We start from the raw sequence: 24975 nt of genomic DNA, 5'->3' as shown, positions 1-24975 counted from the left end.
CAGAAGGGCTTGGGAGGGTGGGGGCACAGCAGCTTAATAACAGTCCTGGATACAACAAATCTGTACCTGGACTACACTAGGTATAGGAAAGGTGGGGGCCAAATGCAAAACAGGCTTTTAACCAGAAAGTAGAAAGAGATGGGAAAACTGCACAAACAGACAATGAACTACAATTTCAGTGCCAAAACCCACTCTTCTCGTGGTAGATAGGCTACCTAGTGCTTACCACTCCCACTCATAAGCTAGAAGGCTTCCCTCCAACATAGAAAGGCTTGGGGGGCTCAGAAGCTTACCAACAGTACTGGATACATCAAGTCTATATCTGGACTTGACTAGTTACAGGAAAGGCAGGAAACAAGCTCAGAACTTTATTTATTTATTTATTTATTTTTTTTTTTATGCATAAAAGCAGCTAAAACAGCAGTAAATACAATTCAAATTGCAGTGCAGGCCAGCACACCCGAGTGTGTAGCAACTCTATGGCAAATACAGTTCAAATAAATGCAATTAAATTAATACACTAAAAAACAAGTGCAGAAAGCAGTAAATTAGAAGGCTACTAACAAGCAGTAATAAGTGCAGAGTAAGAGCGACTGAACAGATAACAGCACGCAGAAGCACAACTAAGGCAGTTACAGTAAGAGCAGCTGAAAAAAAAAAAAAAAAAAATATATATATATATATATATATATATATATATATATATATATATATATAATTTTTTTGAGGAAGGGAACAGAGCAGGATTAAGAGGCTACATGGGGTTGTCCTCCTCAAATACTATCTTTGTATACAGTAGGAGTGCCTGAAATCAAAATATGATCTCACTGCACTCAGTTGAGTGAGCAAATGAGATGGGCCCAGAAGGAGTATCCAAACACAAATCTACAAGAGGGGTGGGAAATTTCAAAGCCACCAACATTAACACCAAAACAAGAACAGGGAGGGTGGGAAGGGAACTAAGTGTAGAGAGACAGCCGCAACTTCAGTTGAGTTAATATTCAGTGAAAAACACAAATAAATAAATACAGTACTATATGAAAAAGAGCAGATAAAAGTGTACTTAAATTCACTTATATGTCCAGTTGATTTCAGGTAGATGTTAGCCGGCCAAACCGGCCAAAGCTCAGATTTTAAGCATACATAACTCAAAATGTACCCTTATATAAGGCAGGACAAGAATATCAGTGATAAGGTGAAACTACCCCCCATTACTATCAATGGCTACACAGAAATTCTAACAAGTTTTCTGTAGAGAGACAACCACAACTTCAGTTGAGTTAATATTCAATGAAAAACACAAATAAATAAATTAAATACAATACTATATGAAAAATAGGGTCTATATTAGAACACCAAACTTTCAAAATTTTGAGTGTTCTAATATCAACCCGTTTTCAGCGAACGCTGAAAATATCAAAGAAACAGAAAACCAAATTTTTTCCTAGGGAAAGAATTTGGTTGTCTGTTTCTGCTGCTTCGGTATTTTCAGCGCTGTGATGAAAAGTTACGGGTCAGGTTCAGGTAAGTGTGTGATTGTGTGGACGTGAGGGTTAGGGCGGGTTAGGTAAGTTAGGGTTAGGGTGCAGGTCAGGTAAGTGTGCGATTGTGTGAACCTGAGGGTTAGGGCAGGGTAGGTGAGTTAGGGTTAGGGTGCGGGTGAGGTGACTCTGCGATAGAGATGGATCTTAGGGTTAGGGTTTAGGTTAAGGTAAGTGGATAATTATTGGTGTATGTATAGTTTAGTGTAGGGTTAGGTGTAAGAGTTTAGGTGTATGTTTGTGGATTGCTGTTTGTTTGGTGTGCTTGTTTTGTGTGTATGTGTTTTGGGACAGCAATTTTTTTACCTAGGAAAAGATTCACTGATCTGTATGTTCGATGTTTTAAATTTTCGATTAACAGGGTTCGATATTAGAACACTCAAAATTTTGAAAGTTCTGTGTTCTAATATCGACCCTGAAAAAGAGCAGATAAAAGTGTACTTAAATTCACTTATACGTCCAGTTGATTTCAGGTAGATGTTAGCCGGCCAAAGCTCAGATTTTAAGCATAATCTACATCCATTTAGCATGGGGTTACACATGTCAAAAGTCACATGGAAAGTAATCTATTTCACCACTTTGGGAAGAAGGTAGTGTACTTCATCTATAGGTTCATAGGTTGATACTAGGCTATCTGCCCTAGGGCATTTACAAGCCTAGCCAGAGTGTGTTTGGCTTTCGCCACCCTTCTTAGATTAGTTGACTGTGCCTCTGTATAGTAGGTCACAGAAGATAGCCCATTTAAGGTTAGTTTACCGTGCCTCTGTCTAGCAGTGACACAGAAGAGATCCCAGGGGTAAATTTATAGCCTTTGTAAATTCAGTAGCACCTATAGAGAATTGTGTTCACACCTGAAATCCATAAAAAGTGGAAACTATGCCACTGAATCTGCATCAAACATCAAGAATGCCACATTTATGAGAGGGGGGGGTGGCCAGGATGAGACTAGGATAGCAGCATTCTCCTGCTCTGCTTCTACATATATTTCTGACAGAAAATTATACTTCTAAACAATTCCAAACAGCTTAATTGAGTGAATTTCGATAAATCCTGCAGTGCTTGAGGATTGTATCAAAGAATTTTTTTATGTATTACATTATTTTCCTGTCAAATTATTTGTGGTAAATATTCATCACTGTATCCAGCCTTATAATGAGTCATACAAAGGTCACCACTATATTCTGTACTTAAAAAAGAGATTCATTCAGCACTAATTCACATTCAAGAATTATCACTTAAAGTAGATAAACTGGACACCAGAACTGAGGATTTTAAACAGAACTGTTCCAAACAAATTGAACAAATCAATAAAGCTCTGCAGCTGCAGAAGACCCAGATATCAGGCATCAAACATTCTTTAAATGACATAGAATGAAGACTAAATGAGGAAGAACACAATATTGAGTTCCTGTTAAAGCAAAATACTATTCTCCTAGCCAAAACTGATGACCTCAAAAACAAATCTCACAGGAATAACATCTGTGTATTTGGATTACCTGAAAGAACTGAAGGTAATAATATGACTATTTTTTCATCTTCCTGGCTCCCTAAAATTTTAAACTTACCAAAGGACTCCCATTCAGAACAGAGAGAGCACACAGATCCTTATTTACTTCTGCATCTAAAAACAACACTTCTCTGAGGTCAATTACTGTTATTTTTTTTCCTCTTAAGATAAAGAACTGGACTAAATCACAACTCAAAATAGATGGATGTAACATTTGTTTTGACAATGACTATCCTGCAGCAGTAATATCCAAGACAAAACAATTTCTTCCTCTCATTAGAGAACTTAAGAAAGAAAAAAACAAATAAAAGTACAGCTACTGTTTCCTGTCAGATTAAAAATTTTCCATTCAGACAAAACTAAACTCTTTGACGATCAGCACCCTACATTGTCATATCTAAAAACTAATAACATATTAGAACAAACAGAGGACATGGATTGGCCCATTATGTACTTGAAGAGACAAGCAGAGAAAATGGATGGAAGGTAAATGAAAAGAAGAAATTAAGAGACAAATGATTGGTTTCTTAATTTATACATAAAGAAAATAATGAATTGCTAAGGATTGATTTTCTCTTTATATTAATATGTCTATTCTTTACCTTCATATTTTTTTAAAACAATACTGGAAAAGGTCTCATACTCTCTATAACGGTTCCACTTCTAACCATCGAAATTTCAAAACATCGAAGTTCAGATAATCGAGACCAGAACATCGAGTTTGAAAATGTTGAAAGTTTGCAGGGAAAGAAAAAAGATAAGTGTAGGTGGGAGAATGTTTATGTTTTTCAGTGCACCACGGTGCCCTGCATACTGTGTGTCTATGTGCCATCTTTGTGATGGCACTACAGATAGGGTATGGAAAATCTCCCATTTAGCACTTCTGCATATAGCGCTAAATGGGAGATTTCCCTTTACTCCACTGTAGTGTGGTCCCGGAGTTGGAATATTAAAGTAGGGGGTGTGGGGTGCAGGGGAGCAAAGCCCCCCTGCATACAATTGTTAAGATTTTTTTTTTGGTTACACTTGTAACCTTCGTTTCAAAATTCGATGTTCTGTTCTCGATGATCTGAACTTCGATGTTTTGAACTTTCGATGGTTAGAAGTGGAACCCTCTATAACATATATAGAAATTTACAAAATCAACAAGAACTCTGCTAATACAAGGTAACCTACCATTTTTTATGTTATACTGACCTATTTTACAAACAAACAGTACTTTCTTGATATGTTATAACAAAATATTATTAGGTCTTTTTTAGTATCAATCTTTATGTAAAAGAAGCATACAGCCCCTACACTAACATTTACACCATGGCGTTCCATTCACAGTTGGTTACCATTAAGCTAATACATGGTTTGTGTATGTGTGTCCGTTGCTGTTGCAGTGAGTTTGATTACATTAGTTTACATATCTAAGTCTCTAAATTGTCTTACTCCCATAAATGGGAACATATTTACTAAAAAGGGGCTTGTGCTTCAAGTGGCATTTCGATTTAAAAGCATTAACAGTGAAAAAATGCCTTACAGGGGGATAAATAGACAAACATATTTTATGAATGCAGATGTGGCCCTGCTGACTGTAATTCAATATAACATTTGAGGAGTTGTTTTACCATTACTAATAGTATAACCTGAAAGTTGTTTACCTTATTAGTGCATGGGCTTTGATAATATGTAGCTGCTGTGCCTTACCAGATGAATTGTGATGTGTTTGTTTGTTTGGAGGGAGGAGAATTCCATTCTCTATGGATATATTTCATTTCATGTTATAGTTCGCAAAGAAAGGGGCTATGATGCTTGGAATAGATTTAAAATAATTTCTCCTTATAGATTTGATATATGTGTTCCTTAGTCTTGAAAATGAGATGAAACTCTGTCAGAGAATTAGAGAAACATGATATCTGGTTACAAGATGTGTTCGTAAAACGTATAAGTTTTTTTCTTTCTCTAGTGCTTGAGCTTTCTCATCTTACTTAAACACTTGAAGCTTTCTCTGGTAAACAGCTTGAGCTTTGTGAAGTTTCCAGCCTATGCATAGGATCACAGCTGTTAACAGCATATGATTTTGATTAGTGGACAGCTTTAAAATGTTAAATAATAGGTGAAACCTATGAATAATGCACATTATCTCAAATGTTACCAAATTCTCAATTGTACAAAGTCAATGAAACCATAAGCTTGTGAATGGAGAATACAATAAGACACCTAAACTCTGATTTCTTGCTAATTTAAATTAAAATCTAAGTTATATTGTACTGTTAAGACATTGTACCTTAATTGCTATAGTAGATTACCAAACATTTATTTTTTTCCTCTTCCTAGATTAGCTTTGATATCTTGTTTTGAATGAAAAATAAACAAATGGACATATTTCTGTTATATAAATTTGTATAGTTTGTTACATTAGACAAACAATAAGAAAGCTATGCAAAGTATGTAAACTAAATATTTGGTGAATGTTATATTTACATTAAGATCTGTCAGAAATGTTCGTTATCATTTAATAAAGAAAACAAATAATGCTGCATGTACTATGATATATTTTTGAGTACATTTCTTGAAGATTATATTTGAATGTACATATTAAGATGTTTCACAGAAGCATTACATTAATAATGACACAAACATATATATGACATATTTAAAAAATAAAAATGTTTTTTTTTTCAGGTACACAGCCAGATGGAAAGAGTTTTTAGGATGCCTTTTTATAAAATTTAAACATAACAAACTCTAATCATAATCTTATACCACACAATAGATTACACTGGTTGCTAAAAGATTACTTTTCAAAAAGGAGTCACCAGACAACTGACTTTTATTTCTACTATATTAAATACCTTTAGAAACTTAATTTATAGAAATCCAACATGTAAGGCATGGATTTTTCTTCTTTCCCTATAGCATACACTCAAGATAAATATTTTCACTTTAAAGTTAGACACAATGATTCAATTTAAACAAAAAAATCTGATATACTGGTTTCAATTAATGAATAATGAAAAACTGCATTCTGTTGATTATACCATAAGTATAAAATAAGATATGCGTGATAAGAGACCTTGGGACCCAGGTGGACAGTAGTCTCTCCTTTGATAGTCACATCGCCACAGTAGTCAGGAAGCCTTTCTACATGGCACACCTCATCATAAAAGGGTTCTCATCCAGGAAAAAAGAGGTCATTGCTCCCCTCTACTCGACACTCATTAGACCCATTATAGAGTACAATGCCCCTTTTCGAATGTACCTCACAAGACATCTACAGCAGCTGGAAAGGCCACAGAAGTACCTCACAAAGAGGATTACTGGCCTCAAACAAATGCACTACACTGACTGCCTAAAAAAACTCCAGCTTTACTCCATAGCATATCGCCTACTCCGAGGTGATCTCTGCCTAACATATAAAGCTATGTCAAACCCAGAGCTGTTGGACATGCTACACCTAAAGAAATCACAATCCCTCCGAGCTACATGCTCTAGGGACCTAAACCTTGTCACCACAATAAACAGGACATGCTGGAGGGATAGATTCCTGTCCCAGAGACTTCCCATACTCTGGAACAGGCTACCCATCTATGTCAAGCAAAGTTCTTCATTAACACTCTTCAAGAAAAATCTTGATGAGTGGATGGGAAATAGGAAATACACCCCGGGGATCACTTCTGTGTCTCTGCTCGACAGTGGCACAGGAAAGTAACTTTCTTGGGTGGCATACGCCAGGGAACCTTGTTGGCTAGGCTTACGTAGGCCCTTGGGCCAATAGCCTAGTACCTACCTATGAACCTATGAGTAAACATGATCTAAGCAAAACTATGTGGTTGGATGTACAATCTTCTAGACAATATGTAGAAGGTAAAATTAAGTTACTGCAACCAAGGGTAAGCGATCTTGTCCCAAAATTAATTGAATTTTTGATATTATTAATACAACAAAACACACTGGGAGAAGGTCTCTTATCCAAATTATATAGACTGGTGAGGAAAGAAAAAGTTGCAATGACAGTTATTGGAACTATTTTACTCACATTAATAACAGACCTCCAGATAAAGAGGATAAAAAATAAATTTTAATATCTTCTAAAGACAACTTTTTCTCTTAGATGGAAACTTTTTACTTGGAAATTCTTGCACAGATCTTTCTTCACATCTCATAAAACGGAATTAATGTCTAAAAAGAAGCAGGTTTGTTGGAGATGCAAACAGGAGCTTAAACCAACACGTGTTCTTTGATTATGTTGTACTTACACCTTATTGGAATAATCTATTTTTACAGACTTTATTTGGGGACAGTTTTGTTATATCTAAGTCATTAATTCTTTTTTAATACCCCTATTCCTGTTTGTGCTAAAAGAATGAAATAACCATTTTATCAATTGCGAGGAAAGTTATAACCAAGAACTGGAAGAATGAAGCTACACCCTCAGTCAAAGAATTCACAAATATTAACCGAAGTGTGTCATCTGGAAATTATCACCATTAAATCGAGATCTACTAGAATCACCTCCTACTATAATATGTGGACAAATTTCAAGAAAGTGACAGATATTAGCTATACATGTTTCAATTGTAATCCATAGGAATTTTTTGAGATTCCTTATTGTTAGTAGACACCCTTTTAAACAGTTGTTCTTGTTCATATTATTCTTTTTTATGCTTATACATCTCTAAATACAATTACTGTCATGATAAATTTGTTTAGATACAATCTAATAAAAACATTTTCATAATAAAAAAACTCCAAGTTTATGTTTTTTGTGCGTATCTCTGTATGTGTATGCTGTGCTGTGTGTGTCATAACACTATTATTAGTTGGAAAATCGTAACTGTCTTAAAAATATGCTTTGTAATTTAGAATAAAGCTTAATATATTGTGACAACTGAAATGCAGTATTAATGAAAACAGACTCTTATAGGTAGGTTTTTCAAAGCAGACTGAAATATACCTGACCTGGAAGGGTTCTGTAACCCCAACAATTGTATTGAGATTGTTGCTGTAGTAACCAAGGATGTAGTCTCCTGTTCCTTTTGGCAATGATTCTTCATTAAACACAGCCTGTAAAAATGCATGTGATATCCATTAGAACATGCAACCACATTCATTTGTTCACTTATTTATTTAATATCTGTATCAAAGAAATGCATAAAATCTCCACATAAAAGGCCAATATAGAACAGTAAGTAATAACTCTATATATGCTCACAGAAAACATGCACATTTATATAAACACATAAAACTCAATAACTTCTCTTAGAAATGCAGTGTTAATGAATCCTTGTTTCCAGCCATAGTGTTACTTATATAAATGCACAAAGCATAATGATTAATGTAATTTGCTAAATACAGATTTGTATTACTTGTCCTTGGTTAAGCAGGGTTTACAGGTTCTGCAGGTATTTAAGGATAATGAATGTATACAAGGCACATTTTTGAAGGCTAGTTAATACAAACCACATTTGATACATGTTGATCTACTGTGGTGGTGGTGCTGCGGTAGCATTTTCGCCTCACAGTTAGACGTTGCCCGTTCGATTCTCAGTCAGAGCGTCTTCTGTGTGGTGACATGTGTGAACGGGCGTTCCTTAATTGAAGGTTGTGCGTTAGGCCCAGCAAGCCAGCACGTAAAACTCTACTGCCAATCATTAGCGGACCGGAGTTCCACTGTGGCGACCCCTAACCGGGAAAAGCCGAAAGACACAAACAAACATTTGATACATGTTGATAGTTGATTCCAGAGACTAGAATTTTACTTACTAAGGGTTCTATGCTCAGATTTAATTCTGCTAGGGCAGACAGCTAAAAGTGAAGCTTTAGAAGATCTCAGCTTCCTTCCAGAGTTATACCATGACAAACAGTTGTAGAGAACAATTACATAATCAGTTTGCAGTAGAAGCTAGCAAGGCACAACTGATGCTAAGACAGCCTATGCAGAAGTGACATCCAGTTTAGCTGTCTAAGTACACTGCAGTGGTTCATGTCTCAAGTACAAATTTAGCAGTTCTGTTGTAGCCCAGCGACAGCTTGTCCATGTTGTCCAGAGCTGACTAGCAAAACTCGGTAAGGGAAGGCTTCCAAAATTTTGAATGAGGACCAAGTACTCTCTAGCTATTATTAATTTTGAGAAGGAGGATAGAGTCCTTTAAGTCTCCCCACCTCCCATTTTTTTATCAAAGCATGCGACTTGAGTTACATGCCATATCCAGTGTAGTTGTTACATACTAAACTTCCATTGTAAATATTGATATTGTACATAATACTGTACTGTCACAAGTATCTCAGTTGTGACTGAAAAGGGCCACTACAGCAGTTCACTCATCCAGTAAGCAAACTGAAATAAAAATAAAACTGCACTATATAATTTTTAAGGACTTGGCTATCTTTCACTAGTTTTAAATCACAGTCTTGCAGTTGCAGTCCTCTTTCAATCTTTTTAATGGCTAGGGCAGCTGCAAAACAGGGAATAAGTCTTTTAGTGTAACCTCAAGAATATTACTACAAGGTGTGGAGCTCACGTAGCAGCTTTTCAATGGGGCAGTTGCTATAGTCATTGTAAGGTATGTATTCCAGTTTGGACCCACCAGCTTTGAGACACAACCTTGGAAAGAGATTTAAGTAAGAGCTCATTTAAAGACCTTGCAAGCTATGAATGGGTGCATATTACCACAAAGATGCACAAAGGCATGTCTGTGCATAATTAGTGTAATCATTGGGGGAAGGGGGGCAAGATCAATGATTTCAAAAATCTTACTGATGACAAAGCATTATGTTTAGTAGGCTACTTAATATTGTAATACTAACATTGGCTTGTCTTAGTTACTATTTGTTTGAACTTTAGCTGCTTTAGTTAAAAATACATAATATATACCTGAGTTGAATTTTTTTTTAATTTTAAACTCATGTCAGGTGTACCAAACTGGGAGAGCTTAATAAAAATAATACCCATTTGTTAAACAGGTAGTCCACTGGACACTTGTTCCCTTTTCATGGGCAACCTAAGAGTTAAGTGACTTGTTCAAAGTCACACAGCAGGCAAATGAGGCCTAAGGAAATCAAACCCTGTACCACAGGAACTACAGCTCACAGTCTTAATCATGTGGCACATCCTTTGTGCCAACTGCCAGACAGTTTACTTTGTGATGAATAAATACCCTACTTCAGATTTTTGAATTTTGAATAATCATTTGTAGCAGTTACACTTTTTTTAATTTAACATATTGATTTAGGTACCGACTTTCTGTTACTGATAAAAAAATATTGAAGAAATAGGCAGGTTTTATTTAAAAGCTCTATTAGATAGTGATTGCCTTAATGTATGTAATACACCAAATGTATACAGAAAGGTCGGAAATGTATGACAAGAAGAATGACATCATTTCTTATGCTTATTGAAACACTCTGCTTATGCTATGCTGACGAGGTCATAAGGCCGAAATATGCATATCCATAGCTAGTAAGGTTTGGCTTTATTGGCCTGAAATTGTTCATTAAAACAACTTCAAATGTAAATGTCATGGGCAATCAGAATCGCCATAAAGCTGAAACACCTGATGTTCATAAGGGTCATTTGCATATATCCCATGTGCCTCTGTTACAGAAGGTTTGGGAGGTCACTCATTGGAAGTTCTAGCTTGGCTGGTATTTTCATTTATTTTTTTCTGATTGGTTTTTCAGTGTGACCTTCTAACTCTTTGTTTTAATTTGTTAGTTGGGATATTTTGCAGTTACCCTAATGATAATGGACATCAGCTGGGTATAACTACCCTGTGTTTCTTATGCTTAATCAAACACTTCTCTTATGCTATGCTGATGAGGTCATAACAAGGCCGAAATATACATATCCATAGCTAGTAAGGTTTGGCTTTATTGGCCTGAAATTGTCCATTAAAACGACTTCAAATGTAAAGGTCATGGGCAATCAGAATCGCCATATAACTGAAACACCTGATGTAAATAAGGGTCATTTGCATATATCCCATGTGCCTCTGTTACAGGAGGTTTGGGAGGTCACTCATTGGAAGTTGTAGCTTGGCTGGAGTTTTCATTTAGTTTTTTTCTGATTGGTATTACTAGATATCAACAAATAATGGATAATATGGCTATTTCAGTGCATACTGACTAAGGTCTCAGTTGTGTTTTACACCACTTGAGCTCTGGCCTATATAAGGACTCTGTAGAATATAGTATAAACAGTAGTGCTCTGGTTAGTGGCAATGTGTGATTTTCAAGTATGGCAACAAAAGATGACCTGATGCTCACCACTTCCAATACCGCAAAAAGAGGACATCCCAAAAAGGGATATGACAGTTAGGTGGCTAATTTCACTCCATAAGTAAAATTATCAGAATAGTTTGATGAAATAAAGGAAGAACCTATTTTTTTCTAAGCACTTAACTAAAAAACAGTGCCCTAATGTGGCTAGGATGGGATCGGAAACCATGGGAACAGACATTGAAAATTACAGCAGCCAGTACAACAAGGAACAACAAAGTCCTACAAGAGACTTAGAAGGGAAGAGAAGGAGCTTCTTCAAGTAGAACAACTACTTAAAATACTACTAAAAGTAAACAAAAAGAGTAACAAGATAGAAAATAAAACAAAGTCAATGGCCACACCTATGATGAGACAGATTTAACTAACAATATTGAATGTGAGCATCTACAGACTAATATTCAGCTGGGAAGGAAGATCAAAGACTATGTTCAATCTCCATAGCATAAGAGGAAGAGCGGAGAGAAGATCACTGGATGAGGGTATCACAAAAGATCTCCCCTATAATGCTTTCACTGAAATTACTTCTGAAGTGATTCAGTCCTCTCACTTCAAAAATGAAGTGTCCACAATGAAACAGTCTTTAAACTTTGATCTTAAAGCAATGTTACCAACCAAGTCACACGTGCTACAGGTAGACCTATTACCAAGTTGCACTCAGGTGACTTTTTGTACAAACTGCTAATAGTAAATAACTGCAAAAATGATGCGAGCAAACTAAACAGACATGGATAAATAGATATTAGCAATAAGTGATTCATATATTTCTTAGAAACACATTTCTGCAATGGGTGGCAGATAGTAACAATTAGTTGTTTGAGAGGCTGTAGGATTAAAGATGTTAAAAAAAATTTGAAAATTATTAAGAATGAAGTGAAACAATGAAATTATTGTAATGTCAGGAAATGACACAGGGAGAATAAACTATGATGAAATGTCGGATGACATCACTGAGATATTTTAACTACAGCAAGAAAAGGGGATATGAAGTTACACTTTGTAGACTACTGCCAGCATTAAAACATGCCCTTCTGGATTTTAAAATGGTTAGTAGTTTTAACAGTGTACCGAAGAGGCTGCCATTATAAAGTAGTGGCAAATACATTTACTTTGGTCTAAGCAGGTTGCATTTGAGCCATGTTGGCAAAAAGATTTTGAGAGCCACAATTGACAAGAGTTAAAAACTTTTTTTAGATCCACCATCCATAAAGCTACAAAAACTTTAAAAAATGTAAAAAAAAAAATATGTTGTGCAGCGCTTGAAGTTTCAACAAAAAAGTTTTGATTTACAACATATGTCAAAAAACTAACTTCCCCTAAAAATATTGAAAGCAAATTACTTGAACTCTCTCAGAATGTGAACCTTGATACAAGATAATATATTCAATATTATTTCACTAGTCTATATATATTTCTGGCTCAAGTCCGTGGTACCCACTTGGGATATTGGGCCAAATCTATATGCTGGACAGATAAAATTCAAAGGGTACAAAAAAGGGTAGTCACTACAAATGTTAGGAAAATATAGGGTTTACTGGTATGAATTATTACAAAGCATAAAATTATAAATACACCAATATAATTATACAAATTTATACCTTTCACTCATTGAAAGTGAAACTGAGAAATAAAAAAAATATATATATATATATATATATATATATATATATATATATAGCTAACCTCTAGATCAAGGGCTCACAATCAGGGAGAAAAAACAGACTACAATAGTGGAGCACCTAATTGATTACTTCAGATGCACTCAGACAGATGAGCAGTAGGATGTCATCACTGGAAAACTAAAACACACAATATGATTCAGCAGTAAAATGTATGTTTAGGGTACGCTAAGAAGTTCCTGATAATAAAGCTATTTATTTGATAGATAGCGGGACTTGCCCAAGGTCCTTTTTCAACCATGTAAAACAATATAATAGTCATATACAGATAAAACAGTTTATGTGAAAAATGCAATGATTATATTGTTTTTGGCCGCTCAAATATCATCCTATTGGTGTGGCCCCCACTGACCCATGTCCACACTAGGTCTACCAGCCAGCCTTCTACTCCATGGAGTACTCAGTTATTAGTGGGATTGGTCATGGGTCCTAAGAATGTTCTGTGGGCTTGGCCACTTGTGCTTCTCTTTGGGGGGCGGGGGGTTATCTCCCCTACCTACTCCCCTTTCCCTGCCCTTCATGATCATCAACTCTGTCTAAAATCAGTTCCTCTCTTTAGACCACACCTTCCCTTGGGCAGAGACATCAAACAGCACCCTACCACCTTGGCCGGGCATTCCCATTCCTCCTTCCCTGCCACTACATCAATCACCTGAGCTGGTAATCTAACCCATTTCGCCTGGGCTGAAGTCAGGGCTTAATTCATTTACACCACCAGAGTGCAGAGCATCTCAATGACTATATTCATAAAGCAAACTGTTAAAATCAACAAAAACAAAACTTAAGTAGATAACAGTATAAAAAGAAACATTCTACAGGCAAGAGAGTTACAGTTTAAACTATATATTACTAAGAAAAGCTCAGTACAAACCTACAATGGAGAATATAAGCATACTAATGCCACAGTTTTCATCTATAAATTACAGTATTTACTAAACACCTCAGAAACAGGAATGGATACGGGTGCAGATAGGGTTAGAACCTAGGAAAGGTATCCTACCAATTAAAGTACATGAGGAGGGAGAGCAGGTGGACTAATACAGTATATCGTCCACCAGACACAACAAGAGAGGAGGATTACAGACTGATGGAGAGAATAAAGGAGTTCAGTAGGAGGAAGAAGATAACATTTATGGGGGTCTAACTCTGCAAAGAACATACTGACAGATTCCAAGCTCCAAGGAGGAGAAAGAGAGACAGTGACAGAGTGGGAGCTGATTGTGGTCATGGACCATGAGGGGTTCACGAAACTAGTGCAAGACAGCAACAAAGTGAAGAGAATTCTGGATGTGGTGCTAACTAGTGCAGAAGGTATCATGAATGTCTGAGTTAAGAAACTGTACGCCAACAATGGTCAATGTTACTCTGTGGTTTAGATTAGGGAGAAAGGCAATAAGAAAAGACAAAAATGATGGCGTGTGATTTTACAAACGTGGGTTCCACAGTGTTTGGGGGGAGGTGGCCAAGGATGAAGGAGAAGACTGGGATCAAACTGAGGAAGTAAACAAGACATGGGACTGGGTCAGAGACAGAGTACTCAGGGATATGTACAAGGGTATAAGGAAGAGGCCAAAAGGAGACATAACAGAAGAAGGCAGAGTTGACTACTTAGGGCAGCAAAAATAAACTTGAAAGAGAGTTAGATGAACAAATACAGAAAGGAAGGAAAGTATTTTAATGTACACAGCAGAAATAATGAAGGGAAGATTAAAATTACCCGGGATTAGCAAAGATAAAAAGGAGATCAAAGAAGACTGGGAAAAAGCTGAGGTCCTGAAATAATTCTTTGTTTAAGTCTTCACAAAAGAAAGTAAGGGGAAAGTGGCATGTTGAAAAATAGGCAAAACAGAATGGGGAGAACACAGGAGCGATATCAGGATAGTGAGGGAGGAGGTTCAGAAGAAAATGGTTGCTCACACAAAGGACAAAGTACAAGGAAGAAACGAGCACCTTCCCAGAGTCCTGAGAAATGTGATCCCCTGATGAAGACCTTCTACACTTCACTGGCTAGCATAGACATGCTAGAAAACTGACAGACAGCTAGTACAAAACGTTAAGTACCAAAAATTCAAGAAACTACTTGCCTGTTATCTTAACAACAATGGCAGGCACAGCCATAGTTAGGGTAGGGTGATTGGGTAAGCTGTCCTGGGTGCAGGTGGTTAGTGGCATACAATGCAGAAATGAAGTACTGGAATTACAAACTGCCAGCATTCACTGAGTAGTGGCACTGCCATTCATTTGTTTAAACTGCTGGAGCTGTTCAAGTGAATGAAAATGTGTTAGTCTGCTATACCAGTATGCAAAAATACATCAGAACTCAGGCAGAGTTTTGTTTTTCTTTCTTGCTTGCTTTGGACTTTGGTTTGTGGAGATACAGGTGCAGGGGGCTGCCCATGGCACATAGTCCCCTAGCTACTGCAACTAATGGAGAGAATACTATGGGAAAGTTAGCATTTCTACAAGACAACAATCTCCAGCACAACAACCAACGTGGGTTTATGAACAGCAGACGCTGACAATCATACCTGATCCAGATTTATGACTAGGTTACAGGTGAACTTGACAGGCTAGTATTAACAGACATACACTGTCTGGAATCCAGCAATGCCTTTGACTCGGTCACACTACGGATATTTACAGAAAAACTGTAGTAGACGGATGGAGAACCAAGGCTGAGGAATTGCAGAGCTGCACGGTTGAATGACAGGACATGGCTCTGGTGAGAGGAACAATGCCTGGGGTTAGAAAAGTGACTAATGGAGTACTACATGGATCTGTAAAGAATCCTGTAGTCTTTCGCGTATTTGTCTCTCACATTATCTGATGAGAGAGAGAGAGAGAATGGAGTCAACCTTCATGCTGACAATGCAAAAATAAAAGTCTAATGAAGGATTTGGAAAGGCTGAGCAAGCTGGGCAGAAAGGTGGCAGCTGAAACTCAATACAAACAAAGTAAAACACTGCATGTAGGCCACAGGAACCCTGGTGTGATTTATTAGTGTGTGTGGGAGGGGGAGAACAAATGAATACAAAAAGGAATTGGGGTTTCAATCAACCTGAACTGGACCACTGGGAGTGCACACAGAGGCCAGTAGCTGGGGTGTACCCTTACAAGACAAATTCCAGAAACAAAAAGGTAATTCTTCAACTCTATACAGACTTATGAACATCATATATTGAGTACAACATGCAGTTCAGGAGGTCATATAAGGTAAGGATGTCAGGCTGCCAGAATGAATCCAGCTGAAAGCTACTAGAATTATTCATGGAATGTGAGGAAGAAATATGACCATAAGATAGATACAGAGGGGATGCAACACTGGTGTAAAAGATAATGCCAGGAAGATATCTGTGAAGCAATTTGGGTAAATGTCTACAAGAATTTATGGGTCTACATTAAATTGTCGAAATCTTCTTTCATTGATGGCTTATTCATTGAACCCTATCCATTGAAACTAACTTCAGGAAACATCAACATTTTTTACAGGGTAAGCAACCAACTGGCTACTATCCCACCAAAACACAGATTGAACTAAATCAAACCCACCCAAGTTGGGGCCTTCACCACCCACACTCTCCAATGTGGGGGGGGGCTGCACCCCCCACAATCCCCTCCCAGCTATATATACCAACTCAGAGATTAAAATACTGTGGGGAAAAGGGCAAAATTGTGGTGTTAGCCAATTGGTTCACTGAAGTTACTTTCAATGGATAGGGATCAATGAATAAGCCATCGATGAACAACTTGATTTCAACAATCTAATATAGACCAGAATTTATCCTATCCTAAATTTATGCACCAAGAATTTATGTTTCTCCTCAATGTCCACCTGCTCCCACATATGTACGTAGCTATGGGTAAAATAACCACACTATACTCTTAAAATTTCTGATAACAAATCATTTGCTGACATGTTCTTTATATTTTACACATGAAAATTAATGTACACTCTATGGATTTTGGGGGGTTTTAATTACATTTAGTTAGCTCAGTTAGCCCTACTGAGAGAGTCCCATTTTCAAACGAGACCTGGGAATTTACAGTATGATACAAAGAAATTATATGAACAATAAGATACATATATAAACAAATTGCAGTAGGCAATAATTTTAAGAATAACAGAGTTAAGCAAATAATGGGATAGCATTTTATTAAAAATGCAGATACAAAGTTTATTTCTAATATGTTACCATTCTTCAACAGCATGCAAAATGTTGTAATAGTGTTAATGAGATATTCTTAGTTATAGGACAGATGGGAAAGATGTAATGAGAGAGCAAAAAACTAGATAAGTGATTAAGTAATTAGGTATGGATTAGAGAAGTGAAGAGAAAACATGAATGAATGTATAAAATTATTAAGATTAATAATGAACAGAGAGGACTGGGGAAGAATAAAGACAGAGTAGTCAGGAAGGTATGTTTAGTAGATGCAAAATGGAGTAATTGATGCATTGCAATGAAAGATGTAGTTGAATGACACCACATTTCAGGTCAGATATTTAGTAACGAAGATGTGTTTGCATGAGATTTCGACTGCTAAAAAATTACATACATCATGGACTTCTTGGGGCAATGTGCTCCAGACAGTGGTTAAAAAATATCTAGGAGCTTGGTCACCTATTTTTATGGATGCATTCTTTACTACTTAAAGGCTTTTATGATTGTAAAATTATGTTAGTTTTATGTAATAGAACAGATTCCAAGCAAACACATACACCCCCCCCCCCACACACACACACACATAAAAAGAAAGCCCTATTTATAGGCCTGTTTGAATCACAGATGTGAAAGAATTATATAATTTGGGACTCAAACCCAAGACCTCCAGCATGCATTATTTATTTATTTAGTTGTCATTTGTTAACCGGGATTGTCCATCAGGGAGAAAAGCTCCACAGTACAAGTAAGCAAGAAAATTTACAAAATTGAAGATGAATACAGTGAACATTTTACAATAAAACAGTTGAGCAAATGTAGATAGAGCTCCACAGTAAAATATAGTGAGAGACATTATAACATTCTTGAAAAAACATTGCAAAGAAGTATACAATAAAACATTTGAATGAATCTTCATAACACATTGGCTTATCTTCAGAGGGTAATTGTACAGTACAGAGCAGTTAAGTGAGTTATGATAGTAGGATAGTGATAGAGAAAGGGGTGGGTTCATGTGGAATGATTACAGAGGCAAATACATGATTTTGAGTACACCCTTTAGAACTGTTTCTTTTCGGCTAGGAAACTCCCAGCATGTTGATTAAAGCCAAATTCCAATACACATACCACAAATACAGAGGATGCCCTCTGCCTAGGCACTGTGTGAATTACAGATATTTAAAAGATAATATCATGTCTCATTTGGAACTCAAAATCAAGATCTCCAGCATACCATGCTGGTCTCACCACCACTGGATGAACAAGAGCTTCTGGACAGACAGGTGCTGAGTCTTCCCTTCACAGTCTTATCCCTCCAGCTCAGAAACCCCTAGCATAATGATTAAGGCCAAATTCCAAATACACACCTAGATGCATAGATAAAGAGAAAGCTATCAGCTAGAAATGATAACGTATGGAAAGCAGTGATGTAAACGAGGGGCATTTACAGTGTATGATTTGTCTGTGAATGTGAGATGGGTACAAATTATTCTATTAAGGAAGGACATTCATTCCAGTTTATTAAGTATATGACAAGTGTGTAGGCTATGACCTGGCTGTGTAACAAAGTCTGACATGTTATGGTAAGCTGATTCAAGCTTGTGATAAATAGTTTTGTTACAGTTATCCATTGCTACCAATCCATAAAGCAATTTTGGTAAAAGCAGTTATCTTGCTGCTGTTTTCTATGGAGATGTGGATAAGCATCTTTTACATGATAAAGAGCCCAGGCCAAAGTCTTTTTTGTATATTCAATACTGTGGTATTCACATGCTCTAAGAAAGGTAAAAACATGATGTTCGTTAATGATAAAGGTGACCATAAATAGGAAGTACAGCTGTATAATTAAACTTACTTTAACAGCAGATGTTTGAATGATCACTTCTGCAGTAGCCTAAGCTATATGGGTTATAGCATGCCATGGATAGAACAATCGGCTAGCTTCCAAAGCTTCAGGGCAACTTCCACGCAGACAAACTGACACTGACAATCAGCTCAAGCCGAGCTAACTAAAATACACGTTTGGGCCCAAAGTCTTTTAGAGTTTTCCTGCAAGCAGAGAGAGTGAAGCTGAGCCCTGAAAAGAACAAGACTAGCAGGAACAAAAAATAAATGACCACAACCTGACATAAGCAATACACCAAGAAACAAAGGGAATGGAGGGAGGGAGCAGCTACTGCAGCAGAGATCATTCGAACATCTACTGTTATGGTAAGTTTACTTATACAATTGTACTATGTTCTTCATATTAATCACTACAGTGGCAGCCTAAGCTGAACTGGTAGATTGCAAATTTTGGGAGATGGAAGGATGAGAGTCCAGAAGCCCTGGACAATTGTCCTACCAAAGCCTGATCTAGACGTAAAGAAGGAACCAAGCTTATAGTTCTCTGGAAAATATGTATAGAGGACCAATTTTCTGCTTCTAGAATACATCTACAACCCAGTCCTTTCCAAAAAGCCATAGATGTAGCCAAGAACCTGGTAAAGTGTGCCTTGACCCTGCCTGGAATATGTTTGTTCTGGTGAGTATAACAAAAGGAAGTATCCTTGGACAACCATTTGGAAACAGTCTGTTTTGACACAGGCTGTCCCTTTTTTCTTAACTTTACAAGAAATACCCAACGAATCCAAAAATCTGAAAGATTTAGTTCTCTCAGGATAGTACCTGAGTTGTGTGTGGACATCCAAGGCATGGAGTATCCTTTTCCCTCATTTTTAAGTTTAGGAAAGAAAATGGAGGGATGGATAGTTTGGCCTAAAGTAAACTCGGATACACTTTAGGCATAGAAGAGGGATTATTTCTCAAAGAAACCCTGTCGCTGTGAAAAATGAGGTAGGGTTTACTCACCATAAGAGTTTGCAACTCAGATTCCCTTCTTTCAGAGGTCAGAGCAATCAGTAAAACTATTTTCTGTGTTATGAACCTCACCCAAGTCAGCCAGGTTAGCTGGTTTAAATGGAGCAAGTGTTAGTCTCTCTAACACAAAATTAAAGATCCCAAGGGGGGCCACCAGTTTTCTTGGAGGCCTTTTATGCAAAATCCCTTTCAAAATCATCACACATAGTACACACATCTGTGTCTCACAGCCTCTAAGGCTCAGCCACAAAACCAACATACTAGTCATAGGAGACTCTATTGTGAGACGCACAGATGTGTCCCTCACCAGGCTAGACAAGGAGAAAGTCACGGTAAGTTGCTTGTCGGGTGCTAGAATCTGCCATATCATGCACGCACGCAAGTCTCTTAACAACAGGTACTGTTATGACTCTGTCATAGTCCATGTTGGTGTGAATGACTTGAGATGTACCTCTCTGGACTTTATGAAGAGAGACATGATTGAGCTTGCTGAATATGTGCCCCAGGCAGATATGTCCCTACTCTTAAGCAGCATACTACCATCACATAGAATGATGCCTCAGTACAAATAGAAAATGATTGATTTTAACAATTGGCTTAGTTTCTGGTGTCATTCCAAGGAGATCCAGTACCTGACAGCCTGGGAGAACATGACTGACAGACCACGATGCTCTGCCAGAGATGGCCTTCATCTGTTTCCCCTGGGCTTCAGGCTTCTGACAAAGGCTCTTGCTTCCCATATAGTGCCTTTTTTAGACAAAGTAATGAGCACAAAATTACCAACATGAAAAATTCTTCTAAACAAAATTTAAAGGTCATGCTGCTAAATGCTAAGAGCCTTAATATGAAACTGCACTCATTGCACTCATTCCTTGCTATGGAGGATACTGACATTTGTGCAGTCACTGAAACCTGGTTCAAAGCTGTGGAGAACACCCCAACCTTACCAGGTTACTCGTCCTACCATACTTTCAGACCCCAAATGGAGGGCCACAAAATCATAGGAGGTGGAGTTTCAATATTTATCAAAGACATTCACACCTCCAGGCTGGTCATATGTTATGACACACATGAGACACTCCAAGTGCAGTTAACTGTTGACAAAACACCTATTCAAATCATAGCTAGCTACAGACCCCAACAATGACTCAGGACGACCACTCCACCTACCTAGACTTACTTGAATCCAGCAAGACTCAACCATCTACCCTGATCCTGGGTGACTTTAACTACCCAACCATAGAGCAGAAGTCCTCTTCTAGCCCAAACATGAACGCTCAGAGATTCCTCAACTTCGTCATTGCCAATGCATTGGATCAGCTGGTCGACACCCCTATGAGAGGTGAAAATATCATGGACCTGGTCCTAACCAACATGAGTAGTCACTGTGGCACCCCTACAGTGTCATCCAACCAAAAAGCGATCACTTTTGAAGTCACCATCTCCCCTGACCCCCCCACCCCCTTGTCAGGGTCAAATGAAAAACCTTTTCCAAAGCTAACTACAATCTCCTCAAAGCAGGTATAAGCAGCTTCACAGCCACTGTCCCTTCAATTGGAACTAGCACTAATGTCCAAGTCTATACCAAAAAACTATATGAGCACCTACATAGTTGTATGGACACAGCAATACCTGACAGGAACACATCAACTTCCTCAAGGAAGAGTAAACCTGTCTGGTGGACAGCCACAATAAACTCTATAATAAAAGGAAAAAAATGCTGTCCATGACCAAGAAGAAGCAGGGTCCAAGCTGGAAGCAATCTCTCCTTTGTCTGAACAAGCAAATAAGGTCACTGGTGAAATCTTCCAAGGCTAACTTCGAGTCCAACTTGGTCACATCCACTAGGACAATCACAAGGCCTTCTTCACTTATGTCTGCAGTCTCAAAGGTAACATCCAAATCTGCTCTGAAATGGTGGTCAATAACATCACATACACAAAGGCCATACACATGGCCAACCTACTGGCAGACAGGTTCAGTGAAAACTTCAAACCCCTGTCCTTCCCATCAGCAAACCAGGACATCCACAGCACCTGACCCCCTCCCCTCATCACCAGGGAGCATGTCCTTAATGCCCTCTTAAAGACAAAAAAAAAAAAAAAACAGTCTCCAGGGGACTCAATAACATCCCAAGCTGTATCCTGCATGAACTCAGGTATGAGCTCTCAACTCCATTTGGCACTCTATTCAACCAAAGCCTGAGCTCCGGCTTCATCCCAGCTGAATGCAGGACATCCACTGTCATCCCTCTACAAAAAGGTGGAGCATCCACTGACCCAGGCAATTATAGGCCCATCAGCCTAACTAGCCTGATTTGCAAGGCTGTGGAATGCATTATCATGGACCTTATAAACAAGGACATTGGCTACCTCCAAACGCTTGACCCCACACAGTTTGGTTTTGTCAAAGGGAGATCATGCCTGTTAAATTTGGTTGACTTCTTTGAAACAGTCACCAAAACCATGGATAAGGGAAAGAAGGTGCACATCACCTACCTTGACCTAGCCAAAGCCTTTGACACTACCCTCCCACTCAGGCATAATAGATGAACTCTCCCAGCTGGGCATCAACCCATATGTTACCAGATGGGTAGCTAACTGGCTCACTGATAGAACCCACTCAGTCAAAGTAGGGGAAGCCACCTCTAGCAGTAGACCTGTAACGATCTGTGTACCCAAAGGATTGTTCTTGGGGCCTCTACTGTTTGGGATATACTTTTCTGTGGTGAAAGCCAAAACCAGTGGTCTGTGGATGACCAAGTTTGCAGATGACTGCAAGATGGGTGCTGTATTAAATTCCCCTAGTGATGTGAACATCCTCCAAGAGGGCCTTACCCAAACTAATGACTGGTGCCAGAAGCATGGCGTCAACCTGAATGCCAAGAAATGCATCATTATCCCCTATGGGAGAAAGTGGCATCCCCACTAATTATTACATTAATAACAATGTACTAAGCACCACAATTAGTCTTGAGGTACTTGCACACCCAAGTTGATAGCAACCTGACTTTTGACCACCATGTTGCCTCCATTGTACAGAAGGCTTTCTACATGGTCCACCTCATAAATAAGGGTATTTCATCTAGGAACAAGGAGGTCATAACATCCCTGTACTTCTCCCTTTTATCAGACCCATTATCGAGTATAATGCCCCCTTTGGCATGTACCTTGCCAAGCACATAGAGCAGCTGAAGAGACCACAGAGGTTCCTGACCAGAAAAATCCAGGGTATCAAACACCTATCCTAACAGTCTGACAAAACAGGGAAGTACTCAATGTTTCCACTCCCAGGACTTTCAAAAGTAGCTCTCCCCTATCCACTGAGGGGACCTGAAGACCCGCAGAGGACATGGCAAACCCGCAGTCCATAGTGGCTGTAGGTGCTAGACCAGAGGGATCTGGGGTAAAAGATGAGTGGTCTGAGGTTCAGCTAATAGCCACAACAGAGTTACCCACCTGTGGCTGAGGCAAACTGCTAGCCTGCTGTGATGACAAAGACAGTTTGCTTAACTTTTTCTTTTTGTGGCTGGAAGAAGTACCAATTGTGGGACTGACAGATTGTTCCATGGTCAATCCAAAAATAGTGCCTCTTTCCCAGAGAAAGCAAGCAGCAAATACTGGTAAAATCCAAATTAAAAAAAATATATATAAAAAGCACTTTAAAACATGCTGACAACCTCAAAAAGTAAAATAAACACTTTTTCTCCACAGGAAAAATATGGTTTAGTCACTAGAAACAACCTTTAAAATGACAGGAAAAAAAAGAGCACTCCTATTTAAAAATAAAGTACAGTCTCATCACAGTCCATTAAAACACAAATTCCTAGCTTTAAAATAAATTTTCATAAGAGGAAAGTATTAACAATAAACAAAAATAAATAATGGAAGTTTTTTTTCCCAGAAAGGGAACTTATCTGCATAGAAAAGGGACAGCACAAGCCAAGTGTTGATCCTTGAAAGCCTCAAAAGAGAGTACTCTTTGGATGCAGTAAAGCTCTGAAGGGCTTGGCATCCAAATATGTCTTATTCAACGTAGCTCAAGCTGCTAGTATGGATGTGTGTAAGGTGCCCTGAAACTTTGAAAGTTGGTAATAAACCATTATATCCTTGGCAGGATATAAGCCATATATCTTAGACTACTGTAGCAGTGATCAAGATGAAGAAAATTAACTGGTTTATTAGCTATGCCAGTCTCTTCCCACTCATCAAAGAATTATTATTTAATCTGTATTATTTCTGCTTGGTCATCTTTTTGTAAAAAAGCATTTATCAAACTGAGATGAACTCTCATTAAAGTTATGAAAGTCATTTAATAAACACAACTTTTTTCATGGAAATATTCACAAAAATTCTAATAAGCCATAACCAGATTTCTAAACTTGTGTGGTTGTTGTTGTTTGACTTTTCGGCTTTTCCCAGTTAGGGGTCACCACAGTGGAACTCTGGTCTGCTAATGACTGGCAGTAGATTTTTTTATGGTGCCGAGTTGCCAGACCGATGCCCAACCGTCAGCAAAGGCACGCCCATTCACGCATGTCTTTCCGAGGCCACTCGACAGCGGGGAGGACATGCAGACTCTACACAGAAGGCACTCCAGCTGTGAATCGAACAGGAGACCCTCTTGCTGTGAGGCAACAATGCTACTGCTGTACCACCGCGGAACAGTGCCATATTACACATTCTCTGCTGGGTGACTTTGTATTATCTGTATTGTTGTGCGTGTTAAACATGTCATGGTCCTACTGCTGACCCTCATCTACTTTCTTGTGAGTTTGATCAACAGGATTGTTATGTTAACTCTTAAATGTAATTAACAGCAATGTCAACATTTTATGCTTGTGATATTTGTCAGTTTTCCTATTTTTGCCATAAGAAAACATTAAAATATGATTGACAAAAATATTTAACACCAGATGCAGGGCAAATCTCCTGCATGGGAGTGGGTGTCTCATGACACTG

The 24975-nt window shown here is 38.1% G+C and overlaps 1 protein-coding gene across 1 annotated transcript in view; it reads right to left on the bottom strand.

Moving 5' to 3' along the window:
• INPP5J (inositol polyphosphate-5-phosphatase J) overlaps positions 1–24975 on the bottom strand; it is a 791140-nt gene that overhangs the window by 140699 nt on the left and 625466 nt on the right. Inside the window, exon 12 of the mRNA XM_044068468.1 lies at positions 7999–8103. Coding sequence (XP_043924403.1) covers positions 7999–8103 — 105 coding nt within the window. The remainder of the gene's footprint in view (positions 1–7998; positions 8104–24975) is intronic.

This window comes from Protopterus annectens, chromosome 4.part0, assembly GCF_019279795.1.
Source record: "Protopterus annectens isolate FY-2018-M chromosome 4.part0, PAN1.0, whole genome shotgun sequence".
Lineage (NCBI taxonomy): Eukaryota > Metazoa > Chordata > Ceratodontiformes > Protopteridae > Protopterus > Protopterus annectens.
This window is presented reverse-complemented; position numbering and strand designations above follow the sequence as displayed.